Genomic DNA, 23327 nt, shown 5'->3' on the forward strand with positions numbered 1-23327 from the left:
CCGTTGTTGACAAAACCAACACGCAAATTAGCAGCATATGGCGTATTAGCTACAACATTTGTTACAATTCTACCCTCTATTTCAATAAACGCCTCAGCGGGCAAGAAATATCTACTTGTATCATGAACCTGTAATTCGATTCTCCCCCACTGATTTGGTTGTCTTGCGTCATAGGAATAAAATTGATAATCACGCACTGATTCATCTTTGAGGACCGGTGCATCCATGTCAAATGCTGGGTCGGACATGCGTTTAAACATTTTATTCTAATTACCATTTTTCCAAATGATAATCATCGTCGACGAAGACCGCCTCCCGCTATTAAATTCGCTGTTATATTTTTTTCTGCTTCCTCAGATAATTCCGCTAGTTTTTGATTTGCAGCCTGATTTATTATTTTACTGACATTTGCTGGCATCACCTCAGTACTTGCCAGTTTCACTGGTGGTTGTTTTCGTCTTATTAATCGTGATAGTCTATCTTTGATCGCCGAGAACGCCTTACCAGCAACATTGACAATTCCACCAGGAGCTTTTTCACGAATAGCCTCAATAGCCTTCATACCTAATTGTTTTACAATCGGTATTGCTTTTGGAGCCATCCTTCTAAATAAACCCTGAATAACATCACCAAGTCCATCTCCGTAAATTACTTTGTAATTTGGCAGTCGTGAGTTTACTACCCTGACCATGATCAGTCCACGTTGAGCAGTATGTATAATCATTTTTATATACTGATTGATTAATTGTTTAGTCACTGTGATAATCATCAGCAATTTCATCAATAAGTGAACGATAAATGCTGCGATCCATAATACCACCTTGAAATAATCTTCGACAAATATCAGATATTTCATTGGTTATTTCTGTTGAGTTATTTCCTGCACGTTTTCCCCCTATGAGAACTTCTAACCGTGACACGTCATTGAGGATATTATTAGGACAAACAAAATTATTTTCTCCTGATGCAGTCAAAAAACCACTTCCTACAGCGCCAGGAGGATCATCGTCAGGATCTCTTTCTTCACCCAGTGAACGTAATTCCTCCCTCTGTTTAGTTTTTTTTCTCAATCCTTTCTTCATTCTTTGCTTTACTTCTCTCGCCATCTTTTTTATTCTCTCCACAGGTGATTTCAACATCATCTCTTCCCGCGGTGAAGAAGACTGTTGTTGTTCTATCTGTTGCAGAGGTGGAGGAAGTTGATACTGAGAGAGTTGTTCTTGTTCTAGTTGTTTCATTCTCTCTTTATAAAGTATTTTTACTTCTTCATGAAGACTTTCGTATTCTGGGCCTCTAGCTTGTTTTTTGTTGTAATATACGCGATATATCCATTTAATAAAATTATCATCATTTACTTTTTCATGACTGGTTTTTAAAATACCAGATTTATTAAATATACCAAATAATATCATTTCAGGTAATTTTTCTTTTTCAGTATTTCTAATATCTTCAACAACCCCTTCGTTAAATCTTGCAATCAATTCTAAATTTTCTCCTACTGGTTTGGATTGAGATGCATATTTTTTTCTCACGTCGGCGACTTCAGTACGAAGTTTTTCAATACCTTCAAGTATTTCTTCACCGACAGGTGGAGGTTGAGCTGCAGCTATATCAGTGGAAGATCTCGTAAAATCTTTTTTGTCTGTTTAGTTCTTCTTGCTATTTTTTCTGATACCGGAAGAAGATCTTCTTTGATGACAGTTGCAACTTGTTCAGTAGCTGCAGTGACGGGCTTAAACAGTTTTTTAGTTTCTTCTTCGTACTCAACTTGTGCTTCTTGCTGCGCTTGTAGATTTTTTCTAAATGAATCTCTAACAGGATGAAATTTTTTAATTGCTTCTAATCGTTCTCGAGCTATCCTTGCAGTATGAGATTCCGGATGTACCATTTTATTATAACATAATGATTTAATTATTATAGCAGCAGAGGCGGTGATGATAAAATTAAACTGATATAATTAATATAATGAACAATTGTGCGTGGCTGCGTCAAGGAACCACTAACAAATGTGATAAAAAATGTCGTGGAGAATATTGCAAAAAACATAATTATCTTGTAAAGAAAAACCCTCATGCTGGTCCACGAAGATGTGTTGGATGTAACAACGGCGTTAGAGGATTATATCAGATTTGCAAAAATTGCGGTGGAGATCGATACAGAAGTTTGATGATATATTACAGAAAAAGAAAAAACATAAATCCAAAAATAGAAAAACCACCATCAGAACTTGAATATTACTTGAAACATAAAACAAAATCCCAGGATTCAGATGAAGATTCCCAAGATTATTCAGAATAACATAGCAGCAGAGGAGGTTCGTCTACAATTATGTTGGGGACAAACAATAATCGTAGACATGGTATTTGACCTCTATGAAGGGTCACTATTTTTTTTTGTATAACAAGGGTGACCCTTCCCTTAAGTGGTCTGTTCCCCTCCTCTGCTGCTTACCTAGAAACTCTGTTTCTTTCGGACGTACTACCTGTAATTAAACAAATATCTCGAATAGTAAGAGGAAAGAAGCAGCTTTATTCTTACAGTCTGCATACTATTTTTTCAAAACTAAATCATTTTAAAAGCCATCTAAACATTTGCAATGACTTTGGGAGCAAATACCTAGTTTCATTAAAGCTAACCAATGGATACTACTACTACTACTACTACTACTACTAATAATAATAATAATAATGATAATAATAATCATAATTAACCAGGTCTGGTTGCCCACTCAACATTGTAGAACTCATAACAGGTGGCATACGGCTTAATGCGTTTATTATTTCCTGTTCTTTATATGAACTCTCATATTCTGCTTTGATCAAATTTTGTTCCATCTTTATTTCACATTCTACAGTAAATGCGTCTTACAGTATTAAATAATCCTTGATATATGGGCGAATTTTAAACCATTTGTTTCATTTTGTTTCATTCTTTTAAACTCGAAAAATAAACATAAAATATATAATGTATGCATGCATTTCGATATCTACAAACTCTTCAGATACTGACATTACATCTTAATCAATCCATAAATGGCTGTATTCATTGATCAAAAGAGAATATACCATATGACTTTTTCCTCAGAATAACGACGACTAAAGCAATTGTTAACATTGCCATTCCTGCTCCCATCCCAACAACGATTGGCATGGCTGCAAATAGTTGATCACTTCGATTTGTCTCTTCTTCAGCTACTATGATTTAATAAAAGAAAGATAGAGTTGAAGTGGTGTTTTTAAGATTAATGCTACAGCATAGCATTGCTCTGGGAATCACGTTTTTCATTTTGTAGTCATATTTCAAGAACGTTTAACAGATTTGTACGTGTATAAACGTACGTAAAGAGAGAAACACATCCTGGTTTCATTTCTTTAAGTATAACTTTGCCACGTATTAAGACCCGACTAAATGAATGTGAGTTTGTTATTAAAACAGAAAACAGAAGGCATCTTTTAAATGAAACTCACCTAAACAGTTACTATTCAAATACTTTCAAGTTATAGTGATTATGTTCTTGATGATTATTGCTTTAATATGATGACTTTGACACGTTGAGAAATTTACATCACTTATTTTTTTAACTAAAGTCATGTTCAGTTTGTTGCAATACATTCCCTAATATTTAATCTTGTAACATTCTTTAATGCATCTTATTTGCACATTTTACTACACGTATTTATTTAAAAGTTTAGTTTGTTCTAAATGTTTTACTTTGTACTGCATGTAATATATCCTTTCCGATATAGATTATACAATGTCCTCTTTATCTACTTATTAAATACCCTTCGTGACTGTCATATGAAAAATAACAAAACTCAGTCTTTTAAGCGATCATCCCTAGCTGCATATTTTACTTTATCCAATTTTAGGTACGCTTGAACTACACATTGTATTTGAATATTATCTTGGAAAGAATTCTTGTCTACAGTGGAAATCAGGGAACATAAAGATTCTTCATTAAAAGATTATGTAGTTTTATTAAAGTACCATTGCTTCATGGTTTTTCTATCTTATACTTTTCTAAAAATTATATTCAACTATTAAATAAAAATGGGCTGTTCTGTTTCACATTTCGTTTTGAAATACATATTGGTACAAATTATTTATACTGGAAAACACAAACAGGAACATTCCACATTTTGGTTTAGAAATGTAGGTAACAAAATAGTTTTGAAACGTTAAAGTTTGCCGAAAATGCTTTGTAAATACATTGTTTATTATATTAACGATTTTTTTAAATGACGAATCAATCGGATACAATACTGAAAAGTTAATAATCATGTTGAAAATCATTTATAAATGTTTATATTTATGATAACTGTGACAAGATGACTTAAATTATAAAAACTACTGACAGATAGTATCGATTGCTCCAGATGTCCCTACTATAACTAGTGCGATTGTTGCAATTCTGCAAGAAAACGATAACCGTTACCTGGGTTTTCAAAATATGCCTTAACGAATTTTCCTGTAATGTATCTTTATGTAGTTGAATTCTCGCTGGAAACAAGTACAAATAACTTATTATCATTTTTTTTTTCAAGCAACACATTTATCTGTATGCACAACAATAACAGAAAAAGCATGCATTAGCATGAATGTGTGTATGTTACCTCTGGGTATGATAATCAGAATACTGTCCGATAATGGACTTTTGCCTTTCACATTCCATGAATACATCCTATACATATATGGACCCGGAGAAGGTTTGGTAAGGTTCACAGAGAAAGTACCATTGACTAGCCGGTACTGGTTTTCTCTTTCCTGCAAGCCATTAATACTGGTATTTTCCCAAGTACTATCATGAATGAGTATGGACATGTACTCAATGACAAATGACTGATTGTGACCTCCATTGAAACCAGGGTCAAAGTGAAGCTCAATCTGGTCCTTCTTTAGGCTGTTGAAGTAAAATCGGAAAACTGGCCGGGGATGACCTGTACAAACAGTATAAGTGCCAAATTATTGGGGGTAGCATTACAGATATTTATCTCTGTATCTTTCTCTCTCTCTCTCTCTTTCAGCTTTAAAGTGCGCCTGATTCAAAAAAAAAAAAGATGGAAAATAAAGTATAATGCAAGATAACAGTATACATAATGTATGCTGCCACAAAAGTCGGAAAATATCTAGGAAAAAAGCATGGATTTTCTCCCGTTGTGACATAAAAGTCTTCATCAACAGAAAATAATTGTAACACGCATAGAGAAACGCAATGATGATTTGAACGCATAGAGCAATAAATAATAAATACAGGCTTGCGCAATGATGACAACCGCCGATTATAACGAAAAGGTAAGCATTAAACAGTTTGAACAAATTAGCAGAAGTATTAACAACACATCCCAAAAAGACTTAGCACCTATATGTAATGTGAATATATTCGGACGCAATATAAAGCTGACAGCGGGGGGAGGGGGGGGTAGGGTAATTAATGTACGATATTTACGTGTTTCATTATCAGGAATGCGGATAGGTTATATTTAATTTGGAATATTTACGTTCCGGATATAAATTAAACTACTACAAGCAAAAGTATCAATACGTTTGTTTTGCAAAACTTGTCTGGATACTACTACTACTACTACTAATAATAATAATAATAATTAGTAGTAGTAGTAGTAGTAGTAGTAGTAGTAGTAGTATGTTCATGATAGTAACTAAAGTGAGGCTACAAAAGTAATAAGAGAAGCCAACGTGCACGGAAAACACATGAAAACTGTATGTTCATCTTGCATTATCGCATTTCGTCAAGATCTGTCATATAAAGAAGCACATGGCCATTTATGAAATCGTAATGGAATAAATTTGTATCTTTGTACTGAGAACTATACATTTGTCTACTAAATGTTTAAGCAGAATATGTTACAGCCCGTTTTCAAAATTGCAGGAATGAAAAGGTACGTCCATATATACATTGTTATATTAAAGTAAGTTGGAGGGCTAATGTGAGATATAATAGAAGATTATGATGTAACTGGCATCAGGAATTCAGACATATAGCAATGAAAGAAAGATACGATCAATATATTATTTCTTTTATCCAATGTCTCAAATGTATGGCCACTAAGGAGAGGACGGCTGCTATTTGAAGAAACTTAATGGGAGGAGATCAGCTGCTGACACTTGCTCCAATAATATTAATGTTAGTTATACTAAGTCTTCGAAAGTACCATTGTATTAAAATAGAAAGGCAGATGGTTTGCTTATGCTCTAACTTGAAACAATTTATTTATATTGTGTATAACATCTGATTAAAATATGTTCAGCCTCTATTAAAAACGCTAATGTTAAAGTTGACTATTCTCTAGGGTCAATTTATGATTTGACAAGAGCAAAATTATAACATTTCGCATGATGTGTTGCTTAGTTTAATGCGAATAAGTTAACAATGATCAAGAAGATCATTGTCCTATTTTGAGTTAATGTTAATATCATATTTGCTGAAAAACCTTTATTTGAAACGTACATACACTCATTTTATAAAGAAAAGTGAATAGGTCTAGAAAACTCCGACCTAGCTGCGTTATAATGTTAACAAGTATGAATAATATCAATGAAAATAACTTCAAGGTAATTTGAAAATAATACTAAAATATCTGGGAAGGAAACATGAAAAAAATCAAGTGTAACTCGAATATAAGTTGAAGATGACATGAAAATAATTTGATGATTAACTTCAAAATATATTGAAGGTAACGTTTATATAACTTGAATGTACGTTGCAAACGATACCTAAAGCACCAAAGAAGATACTTTCAACAAGATTAAAGTGCCTAATAAAGCGTAACTTGAAAAAACAAATATATTTTTAGTTGAGCGCTTTTGAATTTGGAAGAGCAAATGAATTAAATAAAAGAAACAATATTGGTTAATTAGGTAGCAGTCTGAAATATTCAAAGAAATAATTAATAGTTTCCTAGATGGCAAAGCGAAATTAGATCTGTGTGGAAGTTTGAGATGAACATATATTGTTCAAGTTTGATTCGCTTTATAAGTCGGAGCGCGCATAAACGAATGAGCATGCTACGGCATCGGAATGTCGGGTCTGTTAGCCACTGTGATCTCAAATTGTAGCAGGATGTAATACTTATACTTGAGATCAGCATACAAAAACTGCTGATCTATGCGATACGCTTTTATGGTGCAAATGATGGTTAGTTTAATACATAGATTTATTAATACGAATTATGTTCCTCTGTAACTTTTAATAGAGAAATTGTGATTCCCTCCACATAAGCCTGTTCCTTTACAATATTTTTCCGCAGAAAATATTTGAAGAGTTTGAAGCTTAAATAGATTTTTAGCTGTTTTCAATTTTCGACGATTTACGTTGTAGAATTTCTCTTGGGTATAAAACATCAATTTAATTGTTTCCCAAATGTGGGGCATTTCTAGTTTCTGCTTGAAATTTGACATGACTGCTCTTAGTCTTTCTTACTTTTTATAGACGTTAAAATATTCTAATGCATGTTTTCTCTCTCCCTCAATCTCTGTCGACAATATTTTTGCTACTTACTTATCCATTATCTCCAATGGCTAAAGCGGCCGTTGTCAATAAATATAACTACATTTATTAAAATTACAAGAGTATTATGGTACTTGTGAATAAGTTCCCATATACATCAATACCTCATTAATGGTATTTTAAATGTAATATTATATATTTTAAGTTGAAAAGGTAGTTCAGGGGCGGATGTGCTATACATACAATTTAGCACTCTACGCCATATTCGTTAAATAAGCTACTGTGCAATCTGGCAATTTACTGTCAAATATTCGACATTTTCATTACGCTGACCAGCGCTGAGGACACTTATACATATTTAAAGTAAACAAATAGTTCCAAGCAGTAAGCCACACTACATTATTTTTTTTGAATTGCTAATGTTATTCTAACTTGTGTCTGCCTTTTAGTTTAAACTTAGTAAAATGCTTCATAAGAATGGGTTATCACGTGGCTTTACAAAACGTAATATTGGTCATGCATCTGGAGCACATCCATTATCAAAATGTTTGTTTCGGAATTGCATAAATTGACCTGTTATGAAGCTTTTCCATTTCGGATGCAAGTAAATCTTGATGCACACTGCAGTCCCAGAATTTCAAGAAATAAGCGTTCGGTTTTGAGAAAGCACCGGAACTTGAGAATTTTGAAATTGTATGAGTTGAATTCGGAATGCATGATGCGGAATTACATACTGAATATCTGTTTCGAATGCCAGATCCCTCATACATAATAAATGGGCATCTAATACGTGCAAATGCACCTACAGAAGCACATTTAGTTTGTGGCCTTTTGGAGTTAACTACTTATATAATTCGATCAATTAAACTAAACAAATAGTTACTTCAAATAATCCGGCTCTATCATGCTGTTAAAGTACGATTATATTTATGAAAACGAGTTATGAAATACCTGTTTCTAATAGTAGTGATGAAATAGATCCTTTATAACTAGAGGGTTTATAACCGGTTCAAAGGCAAACAAACCGGTGCAAATAAGGAAGAAGGAATACATTTAAAAAGATAAATGAATTAAAGATTAAGTCTAATCTTTGCTGAAGCCTAGATCTATACAATTAAACATGTATTATTCTATTTAATACAAAAGGAAAAGAAATGATCCAATGAAAATGACACATTGATTCTCAAACCTGAACATTTTGCAGCAATATAGAAAACATCAAACAGGTAGCAAATTAAATTTCGATAAGAACTTCATAATAGTACAGGTGTAGCATAAGGAAATATTGATGAATTAGATAACAAGGTAAAATGATTAAGTAGATTGTTTGATGATACAGAATACGGGATTGCAATAACAGCCACTGCCATGGGGAGACATATGTAAGTAAACAATTAACAATTATACACACACACACACATACACACACACACACACACACACAAACACACACACACACACACACACACACATATATATATATATATATATATATATATATATATATATATATATATACATATATATATATATATATATATATATATATATATATATATATATATATATATATATATATATATATATATATATCATGACTTTACTTTCAGGCGGAGGATTTTACATCATTAACAGGCAGACAAGACATAACATAATTTGGAATAAATTCTTGCAATTGATAATATTAACCCGAAGTAAGACGATCGCAATAAAAGGTCAAACTAGTATGACCGTGAAGTAACAGCGGGTTTATTCTCTTTTCATTTTGTTTGGTCCTAATGCTTAATAAAAGAAATAAAAAGTTTTGTTGTATTTAAGAAGGATGCCAAATTACTTTTAACCGTAATTTAAAATATATTCTCTGATTTCACAGGCTACAAACTGTAGCTATTATGTATTTAAACATAATGTCACTATAAGTATTATTTAACTAAAACTATGAGCGAAGCTACGTTTATATTCAATTAGTGTTTGTATTCACCTTACTGATGAATTAAAATTGCATAATGGGCCATTAATAAAACATATTTTTTTCCAGAACGTAAAAGGAATAAAGATCTTTTCAACTATTTTCGTATAGACTAAAATGCACTAAACATTTCTTTACAATAATGTAATGTCATAGATAGATAGATAGATAGATAGATAAAAGTTGACCATAGCAGCCTTGAAGCTGCACCATAGCAGCCATACAACTGAGTAAACTGTGTTGCTGATCAAGCAGTAGGTGATCGGGCTTTGCTGACCGAGCTTGGTGGGCTGTGATTGTTTGACCAACCTGGTATACTGACCACTTGATTGACCAGTGTGACTGGTAGCCAAGTATGATGGTGACGGAGTGTATACCTCTATACATGTAATCTTGTAATCGTGGTCTAATCTTTGGGTTTGTAATTCCCAGTGTGTTTTTCAGACTGTAAATATATTTTTTACACCTGTCTGCTTGTTTTGGTCATTTTCACTATTTGAGTGAATACATTTTTACCACGAGTAAATTACCAGTTTGAATATTTGAGTATAACAGATCACTGTGAATCATTCATCCCTTGCCCTTGTACTGTGAAAGGTCATTTATTTGTATTTTTATTATTTAGTTCGTGCGGGTTATCAAATATTTGGATATCATACGCACGTATTAATCATAAAGATTTTCTCATTCAAGTCATTCGTCATTGAACATTGTATTTGTATCACCATCAAAAGTTTTCTGTTGTAAAATTCGAAATCTCACCCAGTTATCTTGTTACAATAGTATTAATTAATCGATATACTCCAAGCAGAATAATGAATCAACCATTAGCCAAATAATAAAACTAGTTACATGCATAATTCCATATTTCGAAACTTAGGTTATCATGAACAAGGTTTGCGCCAGTACGTTAATGTAGGTCATATAACGATTGGTAGTTTAATTTTAACGAAAGTAAATACTGTATTATTAATCCATACATTATTAAAGGCTGAGCTTAATTTACTTAATTAGTATACATATAAGCGTGTAATCTTGATGGCACTCGTCTTCCACACAAATACCATTCCCAATTCCAAATTTTATGATGGCTTTTTACATAGATATGTCACGAAATAAAATGGTTATGTTGAAAAAGTATTATACAAGGAAAATAGTATAATTTAATTTCGCACAAAAATGTTTCCATTGCCTGTGAATTAAAGGATGCATAGACAATGACTTTCACAACGCTCACTGGAATTTTTTCAATGTAATTCCTTCTAAACATGTTAAGCTGTTAGGTTTTAATTATTTAACTTGATGTTTGAAATAAAAATCAGCATGCTTTATGCATACATACATATAGATTTGCTTTTTTATATTTCTTTAGATGTACAAAAAGGTCAGAATTTAATAAAAATTTGCATCAGTGACCCTCTCGTTTTGAAATTTCGATATTTTTGTCAAATAATGCGAGATCTTTTCTTGAAGTATTGCTAATTGTGCCTGTCCTATTATAGTATCACCACTACTACTTCAACCAATAATTTTAATAATGATTCTGATCTCATTGATAATTATCATAGTCATATTGCTGTCAATAACGACAACAACGATGAAAAGTTTGATCAACAATACTTCTAGATACATATATACTGTTCCAAGCGCAAACGCGCTGCGTTCGTCAGAGTTACCAAGCAATACCTGCATTAGAGGGACATCAACGCAACTAACTGTAAACCAGTTAGGAATATCTAAGTATGAAAGAACTTCTGATTTGGAATTGCATTCCTACTGATCGGTTATCAAGCGTCTTGCTGAATACGTGTGATATTTAACTTATATGATAGTTCAAATCTGTATGTTATGGATGTTCACAAATACTTATTTTGGGTCTCTTATGGTTTTACTGGAGGTTTAATGAGATGATACAAAATTTACGTTAAAAAGTGAACGATGAGGTTCATTTGTTTTGAACAAAGGAGCTTAGAGTATATAGCAGGAAGAAATGGGACAAAAAATCACCCTGCCCTATTTCCAATATTACATTTTATATTGTACTACTCTTTCCTTTCTCGGTTGCAGCATACAGGCGAAATACACAGTAGCCATCTGTAATGTATCCGATATTAATCAAGTATACTCCTTTTTCTGAAAGATTCTAAAGACTGCTTTTGTTGATCTTCTGTAAAATGGTTCATTTTGATTACGGTGTGCAACGGCGTTGATATTCAAAATTAAATGTCTGGTTGTGACCCCTTTTAAATTCTTCTATAAACTTAAATACCGGGAAATCAGCTTCCCAATGACTTAGAACATATTTTTAGGCAGTCAACGGTTCAGCGTAAGAAGAGGAGAGAAAAAAGAAAAGGGGAGAATGTTGTTATATTGTTAAGATATATGTATGTATATATATATATATATATATATATATATATATATATATATATATATATATATATATATATAATCCGCCATCCAGTACTTCAAATGTAAGTACCAACCAATCATCCGTGCATGCATGTATGCATGCATGCATATATACATACGTACGTACGTAAGTAGTGAAGTGGGCCACCCTAGGGACAATAGGACTTACCATTACAAACAGGGTTGGGCCACTCTGGGGACTATGTAAATTTAACATGGGAGATGTTGTTGGGCCACTCTAGGGACAATGGGAATTTAACATGGCAATAGAGTTTGGGCTTGTCTAGGGACAAGGGGGATTTAACATGGGAAAAGAGTTTGGCCTGTCTAGGGACAAGGGGAAATGGAACAGGGTCGGGACCCTATTTTAATACGGTCCCGACCTGATGGGTCTATGGAAAGGGAACAGGAGAAAATTGAAACAGGGAGGGGTCTCTATTTTTTGTAAATAAAAAAATTAAAAAATGTGGTAGGCAATTGAAAGTCTATCTCTTTTCGAGAGATTGGAGTGGCCCTGAAAAGGGCCTTTGGTTTCATCATCATCTTCTTTTATTTCCTCCACTTCTGTAGCCATCTTCTAACTTTTGCCAGTATTCCCGTCTTCTTCGTCTTCTTTATTTCTGACTCAGGCATCCAGTCAGGATGACCTATCGCTCGGAATTTCTCCTGTATTCGTATCCAGTTATTGTTGAGTTTCTCAAAGCTTTCTTTTCTCTTTCAATTTTCTTCTTCTTTTCTTTCCTTACTCCACTTTTCTTTGATGTTCTTTACCTCTTCCGTCATCACTTTCCTCATTACTTCTTCCGTTTTTGTCAGCTGGTCCAACCCCCCATTTTACGTATCGCCACTCCGTCCAATTCAATATCTTTTCTAAGAAGCACCTGACTTCGATGACATTTTCAAGTGCTTCCTTTAAACTTCCCACTCTTACATAAGGCGGGTCAATCAATCCTCACAATCTCTTTTCCTCTTCTTCCATCATTCCTTTTACAATCTCTTTTGCTTCCTTCAGAGTATTAAAACAGTCAAGACACTTTTTTTAACTTGAATTCTTTCCCTATCTTTTCCATGACAAGCGTAACATCTACTATCCAATAATAAATACCTCTCAAATGATTCAGTAACGCTGTTGCTACCACCATTTTCTTTGTCTTTATTCCGTGGAATAGGTTCTAATGGCTAACACTGTTAGTTTTATAGTTAAAGCGCGGACGTGAAGGAAAACATACCCCTAAAACCCAAAATTTATATTACCTAGATCATAACCAAACAACGCGCGGACGTGAAGGAAAACATCCCCTACTTTTCTCATCTCATATTATCTGCTATCCACATACGCGAAGCAGCAATAAACAAACACATAATCTATTATCATCACAAACTTACTTTAGCGCTTACAAAACCCAAACTATAACATCCACACACGCTAAGCAGCAAAATTAAACCCAATAATCTACTATTCACACAAACGTACGTGAGCGTTACAAACACAAATACATACACTCACACTAGAAAAAAGAGTCAATGTTTATATTCACACTACTCTACATACACACATTGGCAAATCGATTACTATTTATTTTCTAAAGTATTGGGTAGCCCTCAAAAGGGCTGTTTGAATTGAACTCCAGGGCACCTGGTTAATGGTTGACCTCTCCGGCCTGGCACCACACACACATCTCCTACTCCAATCTCTTTTCACTCTTTTTTGGGGGAGTGCAGAGGCAGAATGAGTGGCTTCAGAATCCCAATCTTCTGTCTCTGGGATTCTGAAATTTCCTTCTTGTGTCTGTGGTACAGCCATTCTTCTCTCCTTTTCCTCCTCTTCTTTTTTTCTTCTCTCCTCCTCTTTCATCCTTCCTTCTTCCACTATAGCCTCTGCGGCCAGCTCATTCAGTATGAGCCTGGCATATTCCAGGTGCACATGAAGTTCAAGCACTTTCGCTAGCCTTCTGCTCATTTTGTAGTGTTGATCAATCAACAAGGATAGCTAGACTGCCTAGCGGTTTCCAATTTATACTAAACGCGCGGACGTGAAGGAAAGCATGCCCTAAAACAAAATTTATATTACCTAGATCATGACCAAACAACGCGCGGACCTAAAAGAAACACTTACTCACTTTTTATGCTACCCATCACTATTCTAAAAAAATTTCATTAAACAAATAATATACTATCCACATACGCAAAGGAGTCAAATCAAACCCAAAATCTACTATCCACGCACGTCAAACAGCAAAAAAACATGATCATAATCAACTATCCACACAAACGTACTTGAGCGCTTACAATCATACACACACACATAAACATATACAACCACACCAGAAAAGAGTGAGTGTTTATATTCACACTACTCTACATACACACATTGGCAAATCGATTGTTATTTCTTTTCTAGAGATTGGGGTAGCCCTGAAAAGGGCTGTTTTTTGCTTGCGTGAAGTTGAAGCTAGGGCGATCTTTTAGTTTCTAAGAATGCGACGTCCTCTGACGATAGACCTTCTGACGATAGGTCTGCTTCTTCGAAAAGAGAAGAACTCTTTGGTGTCGATACGACAATCGACAAAGCCTCTGTCAGGTTCAGGTTGCTACTGCTGTTGTTGTTGCTGTTGCTGCTCTCTCTGCTTTTTCTGAAGTCTGTACTTTTCTGTCCATTCTTCTTTCTCCCTGTTCATTTTTTCTCTGAAGAGCTCTTCTATCCGGTCTTCAGTGACTTTTAACATTCTCACATTCTCTATCTCTTCCGGCTTCGGTATCAGACTGTGTCTGACCCTATGCAAATTCACGTAGGCTTCGTTTAGCTTAGCTAGTCTGGAGCAAATCTTTGTAGGAGGATGAGTCGACAATGGATGGTTAGACTGGAAACTACCCCGATTTTAATAGTCAAAGCGCGGACGTAAAGGAAAACATCTCTATCGGTTTTCGAGCCGGAACGTTCAAAGAGTGTCATGAGAGAGATAGAGCGAAGACAAAGAGCATGAATCAAGATTCCTATAGTCAAACAAACCACAAAGACATTTTTTTAAAAATACAACAATTTTTATTCAAAATTACTTAACACTAACAAACCACCATAACATTTTTAACAATAATCCAACAATATAACATCAAGCATTTTTTTTTGAAATGACAAACATTTTTTCAAGCAACATTATTTTGGACAGGGTTGGCAACGTTGTGAATGAAATTGTGATTTCCACTATTGGAAGTCATTAGGCCATTGATGGACACTACGCTTCCTCTCTTGAGACAAAAGATAAGCATAATGGTCACAAAATCATTTATCTACTTTCACATCGTTTCTAGAAGAAGAACGAGGATCAAAATGAGTTACTAAATGTTCTAAGGAATAGCCCAGCCTGCGATGATGCTGAAAATACAAACAATATTGTCCACACACCAAGGAATCTGTGCCTTGTAATTTCACATTATTGAATCGGGTGGTCTGAGCATTTCGTCTCATAAAGTCAATGATATCGTCTTCCAAAGGGGGTAATCCATACGAATCGAAATATTCCACACATCCTTCTTGAGGAAAGTAGACGGCTACCCAGTGAGTTCCTGGGAGATGACTGTCGTCCGTATTGATCACATAAGCTTGATGGTCTTGAGGTTTGCGATGAGGGAGTTCATCTTTAGCACAGACGACAGGATTCCAAGAAGCCGCGTAAGAACTGTGGTTCAAAAGGTAATAAAGTTCCCAGGTATCCATTGATTTGTGTTTTTTTCTTCACAGGTAATGATAAGTGATCAATTCGATTCTGACTTTTTGCTTGAAAATGTCTGACAAGTAAAAGGCGTTTGGCTCCGACTTCTTACTCTGGTCCAAGAGAGATTCGATGCGACGGCACTCCAGAGACGTTAAGGGAGGAGAAGAATGTTTATCCAAGCCTTTATACCACTCATTCAACAGGAATTCTATCTCGATGTTACCCAAAGCTTTGTCCAGATATTCGTCCAATTTTTCTTCTTGATTCAACATCAAACATTTGTCGTGTTGAATTTGACTGGGATGATCGTTGTGACATCCATAGCACTCTTCCTTGATCAGTTCTTTCATTATATCTGCCAGAAATGTAGCAAAACAGGAGACTAAATGGGCTTCTTGTTCTGGCCATCTCGACTTCATCATGACAACTTCTTCGTCTTTGTCTTGGGATTATTCTTTTCCACGGTCTCCTCACATTCCATGTCCAAAGTTTCTCCACCTTCTAAAGAGGGATAACAGTCTTCTATAGCTTCTAATAATCTAGAATGAGTTCTCTTAAACTGTTGATTTCTAGGGTATTGTCAAATTCTGCATACAAGATGACGTTCAGTGTGTGATGTGGAGGTGGATTTGCAAACTGAAGTTCCACACGAATCTGACCAGATTTAATACGGTGAAAATGTCCCTCTCGCTGCCTTGGTCTGGAGTGAAATCAAAACCATACAAAGCATAGCCTCCTGCATAATCGTCGTACGAAATACCGTGACTGGTGTTGGTTCCTAACTGTCCTGTGGCTTCGTACAGGGACAGGTACGATCTCAGGTAAGTCTTCGCGGCACCAAAGTTAGGCTCAAAGGGTCGGGTACACAAGGTCTTGCCGTCGCGACTGACTTCGATATTGGACACATTGTAATGTTGAAACTGGAACGGATTTTGATCGTGGGTTCCGTTGAAAGCTGAATTCCTGACGATACCAACGATCAAACGCTTGGGTAACTGTCCTTGGAACAGATGATCTTCGATCATAGTTCGCTGTCCAGCAGGAATGGTGAAGGTTTTCACTTCTACGCGTCGTATCGGATACTTGGCGGTCGTTCTGCTCAACGTGTTCCTGACGTCGTTTCCCACTTTGGGTAACACTTCCACACGACGCACGTAAAGTCGTGCTTCTTGAATGATAGTTTTGTATTCATTGGCATGGGCCATCACATGGAAAGCGGCACTTCTACGATTCAGTCTCAGGCGGACATCCACCCCGTTTAGCAAATACTTTTCTTGTAACCACATGTCCAAATGCAAACGATCCATCAGTTCTAAACTTCGCCCTTGCAGAATTTTTTTACGACGGTCGTTAAACCCCACATTGTGAGGTTCGTCATCTGTTGTGAGGGTTGTATCGTTAAACGTGTTCTCACCCGCTGTGTCAGGTTTCCATACCATGCAAGCATCCAGATCAGTATTCTTGGCTTCTTTTCCGTACGTCAAGAGATTTTCCAGGTAGGCACGATACGGGTAAATATCGATGCTGCTGCTGACCAGTTTGTTATTCAAGTACAAGTCCACTTCGCTGAACAAGGAATGCATGAAATTGTTGACAGGAGCTACTCTTGCGTCGCCTGCTGTATTGGTGTTGTCCGTTTTAATCACTTTGACTTTCAAATACAGGTAACTGCTATTCAGATCGATGTAATCGTCGGGTTGTCCTTTGATTTCAAACTCGATGGGAGCGGAATCCGTCAAAGAGGAGACGGGATGAAATTTCACCCACTGGGATTATTGTATGGTCATCATGGTGGGTGGCATGGCAAACAGATCCAGTTCCGACTTGGAACAAGCGCAAGACCCTCGGTGCATCATTTTTCTCTGTGTCTCAATAATCGAAAACGTCTAAGTCTCGGACGGTTTTTCTTTTCTTTGTCTTTATATCTTTAGAAGTGTGAAGTCTGGTGAAAGAGTGTTTTCTTCGTCGTCTCTTTCTGCCTTGTCCTTGCTGTGGTGTTAAGGAAGAAAGTAATGCCTGACTCGGTAGCGTGCAGGGCATTTATAGGTGTTTCTCGTCGACCCAAAAGGTCTTTACCTGTTTGTAGCAAGACATTTTTGCCTGCTCTCATGAAAGCTTCTTTGGGGTTTTGTTTGTCGATGATGACATTTTGGAGAAATTCTTTGCCTTGCGTCAGTGCCGCATCTTTCAAGGCGTGCAATCCGCGTGTCACCATCGGTTTCAACACCGGAGCCACCGAACGAAAAGCCGATTTTAACATATCTCCTAAACCGTGTCCTCGCTGTCGTGCAACCTCTCGATACACTGAATACATGACTTACGAGTCGTGAGAGAACCGTTTTCGAAAATGGAGTTTCACCGTGACTTTCCCTTTGGTGAATGGAATATTTTGTCCCAGATCTCCTTTTATAGCAATGTTGACCGTGTCCAAATACGACAGGCAAATAGTGAGGATGTACAAATTCGCGGTGAACGTGATAAGTGTTTCCACCTTCCTCGTCAGCGGCCGTGGCAGAATCCACTTTGAAAGGAATGACATACAGTAACGGTACGGAGGTGTGTCCCACCAAGTTATACTCCACCACATCGGAGTATACAAAAATCAAATTCAGTCCTTGGTTCAGTTCTACCGGGGAACGAAATAGCTTGGTAAAAGAATCGTTGTCGGAAATGACTGGTAATTCGCTTTCCTTGATCATGACCATTCTCATGTCCATGTCCCCGTCCAACATGTCAAACAATTCAGGACCAAATAAAAGACATGATTTTACCCCCGTCAAATTTCATCAGGAAGCGACGAGCTGCTTTGTGGTACTCCATGGTGACACTTTTTTTGACACTTTCCAAAGCTTTCAGAAATACGACATTAAATCTGGAGGTAATGGTGCTGACCAAATGTTGACCACTAAAATAATAGCCTGACGGAATGAACAAGTGGTAGGACTACTGTTGAGTTTTGTCATCATAGGTTTTGTGATCATATTTGACATGGGTATTCAAGTACTTTTGCATTTGCTAGTCAAGAACTTCCACCGTAAAACAATTTTGATTAGGAAGGACATTGAGGACGTGGGTCGGGTGAATGATTTCTCCCAAAGCCACTTCCCAATGGGCTTGGTGATCTAATTGGATGGCCTGAGGTAATATGGCCGTGTAACAGCACAACGTGTTCTTGGGAAACACTTCCATGGAACTGTCACTGGGTAAGGTTAAGTAGAATTGGTTGTTATTGCTTATAACTCCAGAGTTCTGTGGCTGTCGGAGGGGTTACTGGACGTCAGAGGTGTGTCTCCGCCCAAAATGGGGTTATTGTTGTTATTGGAGTGCTGACTGGCACTGGCACTGGACACAAGGTTTCCGTTGTTCCCGTTCGAGGAGAATTTCAGGGAGGGATTAGGAAGCAGGTAACCGATGCAACTGCTCAATGAAATGGTCCACAATTGTTTGTCTCCTTGTTGCAAACTCAAATTGGCAATGGCTGCTCCGATGACACAATGCACCACGAAGATTTGGCAGAAAAAGACGATTTGCGTTTTAGGCACACGTTCTCCACACCACACCCACAAGGGTTGTTTCTGTAAATCTTGCAGAGAATAACTAGGTGAGGGAGTGGTTGCCGTAGCTGCGTCTGTGTGAAAGGGCATGATGGTCACTTCTTTTCATAGTCGATGACTTGCGAAGCGTCGATCCAAGAATCAAAACTGGGCGGATATCCTTTCCAACGTACTTTGACTTCTTTGACACGTCGTTTGCCCACTTTACGGGTTCTGCGTTCGAGAATGCTTTCGATGTCGTACACGTCGTCTTCTTTTTTGGTGACACGTTGTAACTCGGGCAAATAAAATGTTCCTTTGAGCACTTCTCCGTTCATGTCTTCCAATTTATACACGGCAGGATGACGACCATGCACTCGTCCAGTGACACGAAACAATTCGGTAGTCCAGTTAGGTAAGTAACCTTTGTCGAAAGTGCGTTTGGTTTTTCCAATGCGCACCCAATCTCCTACGGCCAACACTCCACTTTTCTTGGGGAAAGCTCTCGTCGGTGACGTACCAAACAGGCGATCAGACACTAACACTTCGTTGTCGGGAGTCACTTCTTGCGGGTCACGTCCAATGCTTCGATGGTAAGATTGGTTGTACGCTTGCACCAAGTGCGGTAAGATATCGATGCACTTCAGAGTGTGGTGATGCGTAAAATATTTCCACATGCGTTCTTTCAAAGTACGTTGAAAACGTTCCACGATACTGGCTTTAGCTTCAGGATTGTCGGTGGTGAAAAAAATGAATGTCACGTTTCTTTAATTCTTTTTGGAAAGCTTGGTTCAGAAATTCGGTGCCTTTGTCCGTTTGTCATCGAAGAGGGGGACGACCGCTTTGTTTCAACACTCGTTGCAGGGCTCGCACTGACTCGCTGCTCGATTTGGAAGTCAAGGGCACGACCCAGGCAAATTTGGAAAAGACGTCGATGACACAAAACAAATATTTGTAGCCGCGATTGTAGCTGGCCAAATGAGAGACATCTCCTAAGTCGGCCTGCCATTGATGATCGATGCCTTCCGCTCGGGTGCGACTTCTGAAAAACTTGCGTCTTATGGGTTTGTGTAAAGTGTAAGTAGCTTGTTCTTGTAACCATCGCTGCACTTGAGGTAAACGGAGACTTTTTAGTCGAGTTTTGGCAGCACGATACAATTTCTGAACTCCTGCGTAACCTGCAGGATGGGAGGGATCGTAGTAAATGCTGGCTAGCACCTTCTCCATTTTTTTGTGTGTTAAAAAGTCACCCACTCTTCGGTGATGCTACTTTGGGTGGGACGAAAGGTTGGTTTGAAAACGGATTTACGTGTCCTATGGGCCACGGGAGTAGAAGTCGAAGGTAGTGGTGGTGGTGGCAATGGAATGGCTTTGGTCTTCTTTTCTTTTTTCACTTCTGATTTCCCTTCTTTCTTTTTCACTTCTCTCGAAGGAGGAGTGGACATCATCTTTTTAACCCAAGCTTTCATTTCTTCTCGTTGGGGTGTGGGGGACAGGGTCAACAAGGATGCTGCAATCTTACTAGAAAGGGGAGATGCTGACGGTGTTTGAAACACTTCTCGTATCTCTTCTTCCTCAGGCCTTAATAGGATAGCGTCTCTGGTGGCCCCTTATGATGGTAGTAGTGCTGGTGGTGGTGTGGGGGATGGACTTTTCATCAAGGTCTTAAAATCTTTCAGAGTGGGTAGAGCTGTTTCGTCTAAAGCTTTTTGGTGAAAGAGTTGCAGTCGTTGCAAGAGCTGACCGTACTTTTGCGATTTTTCTGTTTCGGACAAATCTTGGCGATCCATCAAGGACTGCAATTTGTGTTGTATCTGGGACATCTCGCTCAAATTGGGATTGGGAGGTAAATGCGGGGTGCGTTGTTCTTGCCAAAGATGGTATTCCATCCATCGTTTGTAAGGCACTAAAGCTAGTTTTCGTCCTTCCATAAGCTGTCAGGGGTCGATTCTGAGATCTTGGGACTCCAGAGGACCTTTTTATCTTGCTCCCACCAGTCCTCCCAACACGGTTCCCAAGACTTCTTTCAGCAACGAGCCTAACAAGAGGGGGAAATTCCTCCACGTTCAACCAACATCTTCTTCTTTTGACGAAGGGGGATTTTCTTTTGAACCATTTGGCGCAGAACGTGACGATGTTTGCCTAAACATTGTTTCTGGTGTTTGGACAAAGGGATCGTGCCTTTCAACACGTTCAAACAACATTCGCACACGGTATCGGTGACCTCTTTGGAGGCCGTTTGAATGAGTTTTCTTGGTAGGGGTGGAGAAGCTTTGGACAGGACAGATAACATGTCCCCATGTTTGACTAAACGTGGAGGCAGTCATTTCCTTTTTTCTCCTTGGGGTTTAGAAGAGGAATGTTTTATGGAGGGTGACATCTTTGCTTGTGGGTTCCGGGACATTCACCAAACAGACACTAACGTCGATGACTTAACACACGCCCTTTTATCTTTTTTGGAGGGGACTATCGCGTGGCCATAAAGGTGACAATGTTTTTTCAAAAAATCGCCAAGGAATCCTCCCCTTTGTCGACGCCTCTTTTTCTTGGAACGACTGTGTCTTTTCTTAGGGTAACGTCGATGCTTGGCTAAGCGTTTTGTCGGATGACGAGTCTGCCTTTGTCTCTTTGTTTTTTGACTTCTTGGAGGTGATATCTTTTGGGAGTTCACTGATACCCCTACTTGGTCGCAGGCCTTTTTTATACTGGAACGCGTCGCCACTGATTGTCTTTACGGCGTATCAACTTAAGGACAGGCATGACACGTCGGGTAGGGGTACGTAACGGACTAAATCTAGCCAGTTCTTGCTTGGACAAATCCAGAAAACATTGTAACATGCCCGATCTCTCTTGGACTTTGATTTTGGCAGAAGGTACCTTGTGAGCCGCGGCAACTGCCGCTAAATGGTAGGATCCTTCCACTGGGGAAGTTCTTGGGGTCATCAACGGAGAAGTTGTTGGTGTGATCAACGTCTGCAAGTACTTTTCAGTTCTTGGTGTCATCAACGGTGAAGTGATTAAACCTGAGGCTACCGGAGACGCGGTCACTGCCGTGGCAGGTCGTGGTTTGCGAGTGTAAGGTTGCGTCCTGGCCGAAGTGCCTCTCTTGCGACTAGTTTTCTTCTGTGGGCTTTTTCTCTGCTTCTTTTTCTGGGGGCTTTTCTTTTTCCGGGGTGGTGACTGGTAAGAGGAGGGTCCCGCCACTGGAGAAGTTCTTGGAGACACGGGTCTCCTTGGAGACCTGGTCTTGACACCGTGGCTCTTTTTCTTCTTCTTCTTGGAGCTTCGTTTGACTTCTTTTTTCTTGGGGAGAACGTTGGGAGCATTAGGATCCCATCTTAAAAGAGAGCGAATGATGACCCCTCCTAGAGTACCGCTCCTTCCAGGTTTCAAAATGATTTGTTTTTTGATTTGAGTGTCGATGCGGGGATCGGCCAGTTGGGTCAACGCAACTTTGCTTCGATCAAAAAAGCGTTTGGTTTGATGAGGAATCTGAATGATCCTTTGCAGCAATTGACGTGCTGTCACCGTGAACCATCGTAAGACTTCTTTGAGACTAGCTTCTAAGACACGAGCCCGTATTTGTGGATTTTTTTCTCGATTGATGCCATACAAGGCACGAATCAATTAGACGGGAAGATGTGATTGAAGGGACGTCATGTTCAAACTGTGTGAGACAGACGAAAAGTGTCTGAGGTTTCTATAGATTTTTTTGGAGCGAAGTTAAGTCTATGACGGAGATGTGTACAGGACAGCCCTCCGTCTTGGCACCAATGGTGAAACAATTGGGTACGAAATCGAAAATCCTCAGGGGTGGTAGGTTTCAAATCGACGAGTAAATAGGCGTGTGGAGTGTGAGTGGCATCGTCGTACACCTGAGTCAGCCAAGGCTTTCCTAACTGTTTGGCTAAGACTTGCACTTCCGATTTATCTCGAGGGCTTTTAAACAAGACCACGTAATGCGCATTGAGACTGATGGTGCGATGGGCTTTACTTTGTTGAAACAAATTTTGAGTGATGTAAACGACACTGGCATTACGATGATGCCCTTTGGGAGTGAACCACAGTTTAATTTCTTCTTCGTCTTCTCATAACATGTCGTCGAAAATGACCAGATGGGTTAGACGGGAGTCAGAGACGAAGCCATCGTCTTCTTTAGGAATGCCTTCCACAAACACGATGGAATCGCCTTGACTTTCTCGCAAGAGACTGTACGCCGATTGCCACTCTTTGTA

The 23327-nt window shown here is 38.0% G+C and overlaps 1 protein-coding gene across 1 annotated transcript in view; it reads right to left on the reverse strand.

Annotated features, from left to right (window-relative positions):
• Positions 1 to 2879: 2879 nt before the first annotated feature.
• LOC149795940 (uncharacterized) overlaps positions 2880 to 23327 on the reverse strand; it is a 30497-nt gene continuing 10049 nt past the window's right edge. Inside the window, exons 2-3 of the mRNA XM_089965861.1 lie at positions 4614 to 4937; positions 2880 to 3194 (exon numbers count right to left, since the gene is read on the reverse strand). Coding sequence (XP_089821987.1) covers positions 3043 to 3194; positions 4614 to 4937 — 476 coding nt within the window. The 3' untranslated portion in view covers positions 2880 to 3042. The remainder of the gene's footprint in view (positions 3195 to 4613; positions 4938 to 23327) is intronic.

The sequence above is a fragment of the Sinohyriopsis cumingii genome, chromosome 7 (genome assembly GCF_028554795.1).
Source record: "Sinohyriopsis cumingii isolate HCF-2022 chromosome 7, ASM2855479v2, whole genome shotgun sequence".
NCBI classification, from domain to species: domain Eukaryota; kingdom Metazoa; phylum Mollusca; class Bivalvia; order Unionida; family Unionidae; genus Sinohyriopsis; species Sinohyriopsis cumingii.